General features: G+C 38.1%; 1 protein-coding gene across 1 annotated transcript in view; it reads left to right on the top strand.

The window, feature by feature from the left end:
* PKDCC (protein kinase domain containing, cytoplasmic) overlaps window positions 1-12825 on the top strand; it is a gene marked incomplete at its 5' end in the record, with an annotated part of 46841 nt that extends 34016 nt beyond the window's left edge. The window contains 2 exons of the mRNA XM_081346671.1: window positions 6999-7172; window positions 10421-12825. Coding sequence (XP_081202797.1) covers window positions 6999-7172; window positions 10421-10500 — 254 coding nt within the window. The 3' untranslated portion in view covers window positions 10501-12825. The remainder of the gene's footprint in view (window positions 1-6998; window positions 7173-10420) is intronic.
* Window positions 12826-14164: the final 1339 nt, after the last annotated feature.

The following is a 14164-nucleotide window of genomic DNA, read 5'->3' on the forward strand; positions in this document are numbered from 1 at the left end:
AGCAATTTAAGAAGTCCTGCCCAGACTGAACCCTAATCTGTACTAAATTCAGCTGCAAACTCTTGGCACTTTCCAGCTGCCTCTGAGCCACTTATCGTACAGTACAAACTTATTTTCTTCACGCAGTGTTTGAGCTGCCATCTCCTCTCAGCTGAAGGAATGTTAGCTTCCATCCGATCCATAAACAATTACCTTCAGGAGAAGCTTGGAATCTTGTGAATCTGCTACATGTTCAGTTAGGATTATTATATCTGTTAGGAATTGTTGTGCAGAGGTCTCCTTGTGCTACCAAGGAGTTGCACAGACAAGGAAGGGTACTGAGAGCAGTAAGAGTCACACAGGAACCACAAGAGTACACTGAGTTGTGAAAACAAAAAGTACTTTACTTTTGAGGTGGTGTAAAAACAAAAATGCACAGTCAAAAATAAACAGTCCAGGTCATACACAATAGTAACAGTCAAAGGAGTATTCCAAATACAAAGTCTTCTTACCGCTCCAGAGGTCAATACACAGTTCAGGTTTATCACAGTAGTAAACCAACAGTACAGCAAAAGTAGAGAGAGCAGTGAATTCAGAGAGAGAGAAGCTATGTTCGTAGCTCCCTCTTATGACCATGAGAACACTTACACACCCATTGGCCAATTAACATCTTAAAGTCACAACATCATAGTTTATATATTTTCAACCCAACTATGTAGGCTATGTAGGCATTCCTATGTGGAACTGACAATTCTGCATTAGTATTATAACTCCTCCTTTCTCCAGGTCATGGTAGAAATGATATTTGGTAGTAAAACACGTACTTTATGTATAAAAGATCTGATATTTAATCCCTGACATCTTCTGGGAGGAATGATAAAGACTCTCATCTGAAATCTGAAAAGCTGTTGCCAGTCATCATAAAACTGATATAGAATGTTTTTTAGGTATATTTATTTCATATATAGCATATGTGTGTATATATGTGCATATGTGTATATATACATATACTGTATGTATACATATACATACACACACATATACATACATACACACACACATATGCACATGCACATATATACATACACATACACATATAGTCTTTTGAGAGTGGGCATCAGAATATCATTTTTTAATGTGTACCAGTGTGTTCACAGAAAAAGTGACAATAAAGGTTATCTCATCTTATCTCATTTTAATGGCAGTGTAAAATAAATATAATATAAAACCAACACAGGAAATAGAATAATTAGCATTATCATTAAGATAATAAATAAGATAAAATATCCTTAATAACTATAAAAATACGAATACCGTGCATATCTGTATAGCAATATGAAGTTCTCGAACTCCGGGAAGAATATAAAACAGCTGTTTACTGTTAAAATAGTAAAAACAATAAAAACAATAAAAACAACTATTTACAAACCTAAAACAACCTAGCTTTCGCTGGTCCACTGCCAGCATCATCAGGGTAAATGCTAAGAGGTGGGGGAGATTGTTTATAAACCTTGTTGACTCAGTGTCCTGCCCATTGATCAGGTGATAGGGCCGCCCGTCCTAACTAACCGTAAATATCCTAGCTGTCCTGCATCTCCTTCTGTGTGTTTCAGTCCTATTGCTTTCTTTTCTCCTGTCGTTCCTTTGCCCCTTCTACCTCTGTCAATCTTACCCTTTGTTGTTGTATCTCCTCTCAACCTGCCCTCCCTGCATCCATCCATGTGATGCTACTGTTATTCCATCTTCCAAATGCCCCCCTCCTGCAATCATCATAGGCTGCGTGTCTTGGGCTGGCGTTGTATATGCCTGCTGTGATGTCCTTCCCCCCTGCCTTGTCCGCATGCAGTGGATCAGAGTGGCTGCTGGATCATTTTCTGTCTTGTTGCGCTGTCCGCCTTCAGCAAGTTGCTCCTCGCGTGTAGGTGTGCATGTGCATTGCGGCATCCTCCCTCCCTGTCTTGTCCGTGTTCTGTTGATTGGAGTGTTTGCAGGGTTATTCCTGATCTTGTTCCACCATCCACATTCAATTGGCTGTTGTTTTTCTTGCTTCTCCTTTCTGCAGGCCATGCCATCCTCCTCTACTCATTGTTTTTCCTCCAGGGGTCCCTGCATTGCTCCGCCCTCACCAATCTGTCGTATCCCCTCCAGACTTCGGGTTGGGCATGCCCGTATGCCTGCCTCACCTCCCAGTTGTTCCTGTTTCTTCACTCTTCATCTGACCGATTCCGCTCTTTCCAGCCAATCTCCATTCTCAAATGAATGTACTGGATGCAATCCACTCTCTCCCCACCCCTTTCGTGTTCAGCTGTCGGGAGTTATTGCAGACTCACTCCTCATCTGTTTCCTTTTCCTGGTCTCAACAGGTTGTTGTGTGTCCGGCTTCCTTTCCCTCACATAGATAGCATGGCTGCCTAACCTTGGCCCCTCTCCTTCTAAGTGCAAACAGTGTTTTGGATTGCTCTTCATATGCTCTCAATGCTTGATAAGCTGGTGGTAGCTCTATGTGCCAGTTAATCGAGTGTGCGTCTGAGAACCAGGCTTCTCTAAGCAGCCAACCTCCTTTGGAGGTATCCTGGGTGATAGCCTTCATCCCCCTGAAGTCAAATGAGTGGCCATTGCCATGTGTGTCCATATTTGCGAGTACTGTTCCTGCCTTTTGATGGCCAACCTATGCTCATGAATTCTGGTCTTAATCCGTTTGGCCGTTTCTCTGATGTAATTACATTGGCAGTCCTTACATTGTATTCTATAGACCACAGATAATTTTTCTTCCTCTAATAATGGCTCCTTGGGGCGCATCATCTTGGTCCGGAGTGTCTGGTAGGGGCGATGGGCCACACTGACCTTATATGGTGCCAGTATGCATGCTGTTTCTTCTGATACCCCATTAATGTAGGGTATCATTGTCCAAGTTGTTGTCTCTAAATCATTTTGTGTTCTGGGGGGCCCTTGGTATCTACAATGCCGCCAGATGAAATCGGTTAGGTAGCCATTCTGTCTGCATATATGGTGCAGGTAGGCGCGTTCTATTTGCTTTGCTCTCTTTGTATTGCAGTGTGTATTTACACGTGTGAACAATGTCCGGATGCATGCGATCTTGTGGGCCATTGGGTGGTTACTTTTGTAATGCAGCATTCTGTTGGTATGTGTCGCCTTTCGATATACTGTTGTGTGGAGGGTGCCATTAGTTTGGTGACTGACCAATATGCCCAGGAAGGCCAGAGTACCATTGGCCTTCTCTTCTGCTGTGAACTGGATATCAGGGAATACTGCATTGAGCTCTTTCATAAAGACAGCCTTGTGTCTGTTCGTTTGATGATGGCAAACGTATCATCAACATACCTAGCACAAAACTTGGGGCGGTAGTCGGACATCACCTTGGATTCCAGGCATTGTAGGACCGCCTCTGCGATGACCCCAGAAATGGGGGACCCCATTGGCGTGCCCTTGATTTGTTCATAAATTGTGCCCTGGAATACAAAATGTGTTCTGAGACATAGGCACAGTAGTTGGATGACATCTTCTATACTAAGTGAACCCTGGTTCCGTAGTCCCTCTAGCTGTAATAGATCTATTATTGTTGAAATAGCTAGCTCTTGTGGGATGGATGTAAACAACGATGTCACATCGAATGATACCATGGTTTCGTCATCCTGTATTTTTACTGACTTAAGTCTTTGCAAGAACTCTTGTGACGATTTCACCGTAATAAAATGACAATACTTAAATTAGCAATAAAAAGGTCTTCACTTAATGCCAAAAGTACTATCATACAATGGGAAACCTCAGTTCCTTAACTGGGGTTATAGTATAAAAAGGAGTCAACACATGCAAGGTTGCAAGAATGGCATATTTCTCTGAGGTCCTTGCTTGCTTTTGTAGTTTCTGATGATATTCTTTCTGTTTAGAAAGTCAGCTATCATTTATTTCACTGGGTGCAGGGCACTGAATCCCTCATAGAGAATGAATTCTGTATGCTGCCCTCTCCCCACAACTGCTGTATTTGTAGAAGAAAAGGGAACAACAGTTGCAATGGGAGTGATTCCAAAAATCTATGCCACTGCTGAAAATTTGCCAAAAAGCTAACGGAAACATTTGGTCTAGTTATATGTCTAGGGTTTTTCCCAAGCATTTCTCCCTGATTCAACTTTACAAGTTCTCATATTCAATAACTTTCTATCTCAAGGCCAAGTTAGAATTGTCTTTCTAAACAGTTGGATATATTTTTGTGTGGCTTGTGTTAATATTTATTAGATATGTTATGAAAAATTATTTATGCTAGTCCAGAGCCCAGAGACATTTGGAGATCTGTGGCTTCTGGGCTCTAGGCATCCGACAGATGGGTGGCATTGCATACCCATGCAAATTGCCAAGAACAGAAAGATTATTTTATTTGTGTGAATCTTTTCACATGAGCAAAGCATGTTAGGTAATGCTACAAGATTTATCTAGGCCACTGAATTCACTGTATGGAGATTTCCCATTAATCTAGTCCTTAAAAAAAACCATTTCTGGAGAGGTGTGTGTGTGTTTCCAGGTTGAACTCTTGCAAATCAAAACAGATACAATTATAGACTTCACATTGCGCAAAGTAGCAGAAATCCAAAAACATATAATTTCTATTTGTCGAATCACAAAATGTTTCTATTCAGTGCAGCTGTCTGTTACTTCAGCATTCTGTGAAGATGACTATCCAGCCTATGTATAAACACATTCAGGGCAAATGCTCCACTTCCTGAAACAGTCTGTTCCACAATTGAACAATTCTAGGGTTGTTCAATTCTAGGTCCAACCAAAATCAAAATCTGGTTCCTTCTAATTTAAACTGACTGCTTCTCATTGTAATTCTGAAATAACTGAACAAATTTGAACAGTCCTGCCCCATATTCCACATCATGCAGTCCTTTCTTCTACAGGTGAAACATACAAGTAACATAGTTTCTTTGTAAGTTATTCCTTCTAGGTCTCTTATTATCTTGCTTCGCTCTGGAGATTTCTAAAATGCAATGCCCCAAACTCAACACAATGCTCTAGATTCTGACCAATACAAAATAGAGAGGAATTATTACTTTTTAAAAATCTTAATATTATATCTCTGTTGATACTGCTTAATACTGCCTTTAAGTAGAAACAGAATATAGTAGCATATTCAAGACTAACCAACTTTATAATTAGATGTACAGAGTGGGTTAGATCCTGCAGGACTTCAAATACTATGGAATGGGGAAGGGATGGAAAAAACCCAGAATGAGATCAATTAAACAATTGTAATAAGCTACAAGCCCATTCTCCCAATTCATACTTTCTGAAATGGATTGGGATTTTTTAATATATATTTTTCTGTTTTATCAGTGCTACCTTGAGGTCAGTGATGAAGTATTCTGGATGGTTGAAAAGTTGTACCATTGTCTTGTGATTGTTTTGAACTGTAATAACTGTCCATGTCTATTTATCACACAAGTTCATTTATTTACAGAATATGTCAAATATTTTTTCATGTGTGTTGCTGTCCAGTATACCCTCTTTCATTTTATATTATACATTTGATTTTTCTTATCAAAATGTAGACATTTACAGTTGTCTTTGTATCATACTGGCTAAGATAATTGTCCTAGCTTGTCATGATCATCCTAAATCTCATTTAATTTTTATGTCAAATTTATATGGTTGACTGTTATTGTCCTATCCCTGAGTCTATACTGACTTGCTAAAAATGCTATTGCATTTCACTGCCTTGTAGTCAGAGGGGAAGATATTTAGGTCTATGCAAAATGTCATAGAATATTTCACACATTTTCTAAATAGGTGGTATACATAATGCATACTAAATAATGAATCTGTCATTTGAACCAATATATTAACTATTAGATACAGGCAATGGTATTCGCAGTACAACTGTCCTAGATGGACCTTACTTTCAGGTAAGTATACAAGTGCAGACCAAAAAAAGCTCTGTGACTGTTCAATTCCAATTAAGACTTTGTTATCAAACTTTCTCCAGAATATCAACAAACTTAAGTTTCATAATTGTAGGCAAATTATTCTTAAACTGAAATGATTCTCACAAAGTACAGGCTATAAAATAGGAAAACTAACTATACTTTCCTAAATACATACAATTAGAAACACATTATATGCATATTTTTAACACATTCTTGGGTTGGATTTAGGGAGTCCTGTGGCTAAACAGAGCTATTTATACATGATTAATTCAACTGTCTGATGTATTCATTAGGGGTATCCTCAGACAGCTGGAAAACAGCACTGAGTTTTGAGCAAAACATGTGTGTAAAAGAGAGGCACAAATGGAAGGGAAATGAATCAAAGTCAGTCCAGGTCTGTGCAGACAAGATGTGCCTGGGCAAGAACAAACTATACTATTCTCCCCCACCCCCCAAGTCTTTCTCTATGGAGCTCATCAAGTCACTGTCCTTTTGTACTAAACTGACAAAGAAAAGTTAGCTTCATTAAGACCTTGCTTGTTCATTACAAAATAGGCAAAACCCAGCTATGCTCTCCTGATTTTGAACAAGGGCTGGGAGTGCTTACGAGGTCCTACTCTGTTCTTCCCCTTTGCAGGTGTGGGATTACATTCCCCAGAATTCCTAGTCAGCCTAATCACTGATTGGGACTTCTGGAATTTGCAATCTTAACACATATGAGGCAGGAGGTTGGGGCTGATTTAAGAATAACAACAGCTTAAATCTTTGCCCATTGATGTGGAGGAGATTCACTCACTCAGTCCACAAAGACCTCAATGAAATCAAAGACTTACTTTTCACAGGAAAGAGAAATAGGATATAGAATTAGGGAGTTTCTTGGCAAACCTTGCTCACATTTTTTTCCTATCAAAGTGCATATAACAAAATATTCTTTTTGGCCGGTAATTGGTGCAAGATTAAAAACACATACAGAGGCAATGGAGAAGAGTGTTGGAAACATTTTTTAAGATGCTGTCAAAGCCCAATTTGCCAGAAAGAATTCATTTTAAATGTGGTTTTTCTTTGCTTTTCTTCTAGATTATAAAAGAGTGCCTGAAGCTACAATAATCAATGAAAATTACAGATGCTGGCCATCCTACCATCACAAAGGATGTCTCCTTTCTGTATTTGATGTAAATGAGGCTATAGAGGTATGCGAGAGTCATTCGCAATGCAAAGCTTTCGTTTTCATCAACCAAACAACTTGGACAGGTAATGGTTGCCAATCAAAAAAGTTTTTTAATCCTAAAGTAGCAAAATGAGAATGCTTGAAAAAAAGATTGGCACATTCTGGCATCCACATAAGAAAATAATTAATCTGTTCATGATATCACAATGGTCTCTGTGATTACTGTACCTAGCTTTTCATGTACCTTGGAGACATTTCTTTATGAAGTAAATGGTAATCAGTTTACCAACTATCTTTTTTTTGTGATAAAATTCTACAAAGGGATTCTTTGTGACTAAAGCACATAGAATTGTCTGAATGAGGATCTATGAATGGCAAATTGTGCTTTCCATCACATTTTATTTTGCAAAAGTAGTAAATAACTATAATTCAAACTTATGAATTCAAACAACTTCTTTATTCTTATTTTTTGAGTTAGGCTTATATTTCTCAGAATTCCAGCTAGAATGTCCAATTGCTATATTGCCTGGCAATATAGCCTTGCAATTCTGAGAAATATATTTTCAAAGCATCTAAAGTCCTATTGGACAATCATTTGACCATGAGCCAGCAGTGTGCAGCTGCAGTCAAAAAGGCTAATACAATCGAGGGTTATATAAACAGAGGCATACAATCAAGATCATGCAAAATATTAGTACTGCTTTATAAAACCCTAGTAAGACCACACCTGGAATACTGCAGCCAATTTTGGTCACCATATCGCAAAAAAGATGTTGAGAGTTTGGAAAAAAATCAGAGAAGAGCAACTAAGATGATCAAAGGCCTGGAGACTAAAACATATGAAAAATGGCTGCAGGACTTGGATTTGGCTAGTTTAAAGAAAAGAAGAAATGGGTGACATGATAGCAGCATTCCAGTATTTGAGGGGCTGCCACAAAGACAAGGGGGTCATGTTATTCTCCAAAGTAACAGAGGGCAGAACAAGAAACAATGGTTGGAAACTGAACAAAGAGAGAAGCAACCTAGAATTAAGGAGAAACTTCCTGATAGTGAGGACAATTAACCAGTGGAACAGCTTGCCTCCAGAAATCATGGGCGCTCCATCACTGGAGATTTTTAAGAAGAGGCTAGACAGTCACTTTTCTGAAATGGTATACGTTCTCCTGCATAAGTGGGAGGCTGGACTAGAAGACCTCCAAGGTCCCTTCCAGCTCCTGTTCTATTACACAAGAGAATCCATCTCTCTGTCTCTCTGTCTCTCTCCCTGTCTCTCTGTCTCTCTCTCTGTCTCTCTCTGTCTCTGTCTCTCTCTCTGTCTCTCTGTCTCTGTCTCCCTCTGTCTCTGTCTCTCTCTCTGTCTCTCTCTCTCTCTATATATATATATATATATGCTGCTCAAAAAAATAAAGGGAACACTTAAACAACACAATGTACTGTATTTAATAGTAGGATGTCTTATCTTGTGTTCCCTTTATTTTTTTGAGCAGTATATATATGACAAGTATATATATAGCAGTCATATATATGACAGAGAGAGAGAGAGAGAGAGAGAGAGAGAGAGAGAGAGAGAGAGAGAGAGAAGATTAGCTCCAAAGATATAAAAATATAAAATATAAAAGCCAGTAAAACATTTCTTGAGGGGAAAAAATGATCTGCCTAAGATTGAAAATCAAGATGGCTAGGAACCTCTAGTGAGGAGGATCACCAAATGATTATGCCGGAGAATTCAGAGAAAGCTGAGGAGATCATTCAGCAGATGGCTTTAGTATTTTTTTTTTCCAAAAAATCTGTCTTGGGAATGTCCAGAGGACAAATTGTTGATGATGATAGCACTTGAGAGAAGGGATTTAGGGAAGCCACTCTTCTTTGTGTTAAGACTAAGCCGAGGTCCACTGGCTACAATAGTGATCCTGTAAAATACATTCCAGCGCCTTTTCTTTATCAGGCCTGATGAGTTCCAAAGAGATTAGCGTGTGTGTGCTGGATGACTGTTTCCAGCTGGATGCAATGTAAGCAGGCTCTTCCTTTGACAAGTAGAGCATTCTGTTCCCATATCTCAGCACTTGCAGATCCTAACAAATGCCACCTCACTCAAAGGGCAGCCTCAGATGAACTCTGGAAACTTGACAAAGGTCATGCCTGCTGCTATCAGTCTTAGCTATTGAATTATATTGTAAACTGTTTAATAATAACTTTGAAATATGCTTCTGGCCTATGAAACAATTTACAAGAAATTAACCCAATATAACATTTAACGATAGTTAAATTACGTATATGCAGAGCCAAAAGTCGTGCAAAATAATCTGTTACAGTTTAGATAGCATATTAACCCCATTTGAACCTTAAAAGTAGATTTTTTTATTTTAGTATTTTTGGATGAATCTTCTTTGATTAGAACAGGGGTCTTCAAAACTTGGCCCTTTTATGACTTGTGTACTACAACTCCCAGAATTGCTCAGCCAGGCACGCTGGCTGAGGAATTCTGGGAGTTGAAGTCCCCAAGTCATAAAAGGGCAAGTTTGAAGACCCCTGGATTAAAACATTGTATCTCAATTTGTTTGGAGGGGCAATACTTGAAAGATAAGGTGAGAAAAAAGGACACACAGTTGTTAATTTCCCAGTCTTTCCCCTATAGATAGATAGGTATGCACCTACCAAATTGTCCTCACTAACTTTTGGGGCTGCACCAGGAATAATGATAATATTGCTATAATCAGAACATACATGCCACACTTCTCCACTTATTACAGTATAATGGATGATTTCAACCAAGAACTCTTCAGTATATATGGCAACATTGCTTAGTTCATAATAATATGTTTTTGTTGGATTAAATCAAACTCATCAGGATTTTAATGGTATTTATATGCCAAAAATCCTGGAATGTGTTAATTCTCACAGAGCAATCATGCGAACACATATCATTTATTTATTTTTGTTGAATCTAAAGCCATTGCGATAAATATGTCTCACACTTCTCTTATAGATGGGCTATGGCTAGTCTTCATAAGAAGGCCATTTCTTTCTTAGACGTAACCACTGAGAATTCTTGATGTACAATTATGATCCTGATTTTATATATACCAGGGGTCCTCAAACTTGGCCACTTTAAGACTTGTGGACTTCAACTCCCAGAGTTTCCCAGCCAGCATGGGAGTTGAAGTCCACAAGTCTTAAAGTGGCCATGTTTTGAGGACCTGTGGTATATACTTTGCAAAAGAAGAGGCTGCAGTTGGATAACTTCAGAGTTAGTTCTAAGATAAAATTTCTTTATACTTCCTAATCAATAGTAGTACTACTACTAATAATAAATTATTTGTTGTCTGACAAGGTCGTCAACTTGTGTACTTCAAAATGGGATCCACTTCCATTGTGCCTGACCATGACAAGATAACGTATGTGAAAGGATGAAGTTTACGCGTCCTATAAGCTCAATTCTGGGCAGGTTTACTCAAACTACATCTACGTGCCTTACTCCATAGTAAGTGCACCCAGGTTTGCTACCCTGGTTCAATTGGTCAATATGACAGCTGTTGGGGGTTTTGTTTTTTGTTTTTTAAAAAATGAAAATGGCTTTTGTGTGCAAAGAAGCTGAGAATGGGGAGGAAACTGCACTCAATCTATACAGAGCAAAACAACTTTAAGAAGAGACATTTATTACCTGAAGGAATGTGCAATATAATGACATTTTAAAAATGTGACTCTATATGAAGAAGCATAATGAAATCCAAAATGTGACACACTGCATGGCTAGCCTTACAGTGTTAGAAAGCAGCAGCATGCTTTTCTGACTAGAATTACACACCCTCTGTATAATTTTGCTGAGGGTTGGTTGAAAATTCTTCCTTTTGATAAGAAGCTCAGGATTACCTATTCCAATATTTATGTGAGTAAGTATAATTAATGCAGCACTGTTAAGTCTCTTGAAGATCAAACTTTCTGGAAGACAATCAGGACTTCTGTGATTGTATGAAACATAAAAGAGCGAACATCAGGGTGGTCCTTGGGTAAGGAATTAATTTGCTATCAGAATTGACATCCAATTTTTAAAATCTAGTAATTCTATCACTTTCATTAAACCAGCAAAATTTGTCTGTGAAAAAATATGTGCAATTGCACAGTTTGCAGAAGATACTATCTTAAAAGAAACATTGCTTCATTTTAACAGAGGAAGAAATCAGAGATGTGGTTCGGTCCTTTTAGCCTTCAAATATTATGACCTTATGAAGTGTATTCTCTCTTGAGGGTATCAAGTATTACTTCACTGACTTTAGCATATCACAAGCTAATTCTGCAGCTCTGGGGACTCAATTTGCTGAATGGGGTTCTGATTTTTTTTTTTTTACCCAAGTGTCCCCTGGTAGCACCACTGGAAATAATGCCACTTTTAAAGTTGCACATGTCATCTGCAGTTTTAATCTGATTGTATATATAAAAGTATGCATTGCATCTGCTGCTCAGTTACTTTTTTTAAAAAAATGATTAATATGCTTTTAATCAGTCCAACTGGTTAACTGACTGAATTTTGCAATTATAGTACCTGTACAATCACCATAGCCCATGCCTAGTTTAACAATAAGCTAGAGGTTGCTCCTTATTGTGATGAAAATGAAGTATGAGAGAACTAACTATACACTGTAAGCCTATGAGTGTGAGCATGTGTTAGTAAATGGGGCAGGGTAATTGCTGTCTCCAGCTCACACTCCAAACTGAATCCATTTACTGTTCCCATATGGGTGGAATGTATCTCACACAGCTTCAGAAATTAAAAGTCCATTAGACATGGGGGCTAATCTTCTTAGTAGGGGAAAGAGAAGGAGGCATTATCATGTTACAGAAGCTTCTGAAAATTGCAGTCTGTTTGCTTAATCCTGATGGACTTCATAGGAACCTCCAGCAATTGAGCCTATAAAGATCAATATAATTTCTCATGGGTTTCATTTCTGGTTATATTGATCCAGTGTTACAGGAATGAATTGATCAAGCTATGCATATCTAAATGCTAATTCAAAATTTGGTTTCTATATATTCCAGTGTCTTATTTTATCTAAAATGGGACACTGGAATAGACCCAAACAAAATTTTGAACTGGCATTTGGATACGCATCGTGACTTGATTAATTCATTGTGATAGCCTTGCATCAATATTTAGAGCTGATTATTATTAATTTGAGTCAAACTGAAAAGTTTTAAAATCTGAGATTAAAATGCACACTTGATGTGCTGCACACATGAGATGGTTAATGAACTAAAAAGTCTGGATTCTCATATTGATGAAATGGACTATCCATATTGCTGTCCAAGAGACACTACTTTGAAAGATATTCTCAGTTGCATTTGGTTCTAAAAATCAGTGGAATTGTTCCTAGAGGAGGCAATATAAATGATGACATAACATTCTGCAACTAGATGTTCAGAATACTAGGGAAAAACTTTGTGTCTAGTCACTTTTATTTATCCAAAATCAGAGAGAAATGTATCCCCTGGCAACTACCGGGGGCAACTACCACTAATGAAAGATGCAATTTTTCCAAAGTATTTACAGTAAAAGATAAATTTCTGCTGGTGATTGTTTTGAATTCTTAAGCTGTTGCTTACTAGCTTTAAAAATAAATTGTCTTTAACAACAGCAAATGAGCCCAAGCCTTAATAATGGAAAATTTGTAACAGGCAAAATGTACGGATGTAGATTATGCTTTCAATGAAAGCAAGCAAGAAAATGTTAAACGTGACAAATGTCATGCTTTTACCTAGTTTGTACATCCAGGAAACTTTCTACTTTTGTTCTTAAATTGTTTATTTTTATATGAAAATAAAATGAAATGGATGAACTTCTTTCTGCTTTGGCTGTAACTTATTTATTTATTTATTAAATTGATATGCAACACAACTCACTGTCGAGTGACTCTGAGGGGCTTTTGGGGTCCCTCTTATTGCTGCTACTCTAAAATACTGTGGTATCATAAAGAAATGCTTCTAGAGATGGTCATTGTCAAATCAAACAGGAGACAGAAGCTTGTGGCCTTCTATATGAAAGGCATTTGTTCAATCTGTGGATTGTTTTAAAACATGAAATGAATGTATAAAAACCTGAAATGAGTTTCAAACTCCAGGAACTATACCTGAATAAAAAGACTGTTTGCCTTTGTAGACATCAGGCTCTAGAGATTAGACTAGGTTGGGATTTTTTTAAAAACTTTCCCTGGCTAGTATCTGCCTCTCTCTGTGATTGTGTTTGCTCACATTGCCAATCTCTGTGAACAGGCATGTTGTGACGCAACAGTTAGAGAGATAGCAATTCAAACATTCCTTTATTCACAAAATTCTAATAGATAGTATAGGAATCAAACCGGTAGGATTATTGTGGGGACAAGGTTGGAGGAAATTCAGTTATGCAGCTTAGATTCTTCTTTAGAAAAGTTATTCCAATACATTTTTAAATGCCTATACAGTACCTTATACATTTCTTTTCTGAAATAAATAAATCTTTCTCAAAAGATGCAATATTTCTATATTCAAATAGATTATGTTTGTTAACATAGATTGTGGTCTACCACAGTTTGACTTAATAGAATTTATGATGCCTCACAGAATGGGACAACTTAGTGTGGCCATCTTGCCATGGCCAACTCACCATGGCCTTGTTGCACCAACTCATCACGGCCATCTCGCCACACCAACCCATCACAGCCATCTCACTGGAGCCATTTTGCCATGCCAACTTGCCATGGGACAACTAGCCATAGCCAACTTGCTGTGGGACAATTCCATGTGAGATAACTCAATGCCATAAATATTATCTGACACTGTTTCTTTGACACCATTTCCATTCACAAAAATGGAAGAAGAAACAATGGTGGATAACATTTATCACATTGAGTTATTCCACATGGATTGTCCCACAGCAAGCTGTCCCACAGTGAGTTGGCCATGGCGAGTTGGTCTGTGGCAAATTGGCCATGGTGTGTTGGCTGCAGTGAATTGTCCTAGACCCAGTGCCTCAAAATTATTTGATTATAAAGCCTTCATTTGGTCGCAATTTTTAAAAATAATTACGTTTCTTGTAGGATGTGAA

Source organism: Vipera berus, assembly GCF_964194415.1.
Source record: "Vipera berus genome assembly, chromosome: 1".
NCBI classification, from domain to species: domain Eukaryota; kingdom Metazoa; phylum Chordata; class Lepidosauria; order Squamata; family Viperidae; genus Vipera; species Vipera berus.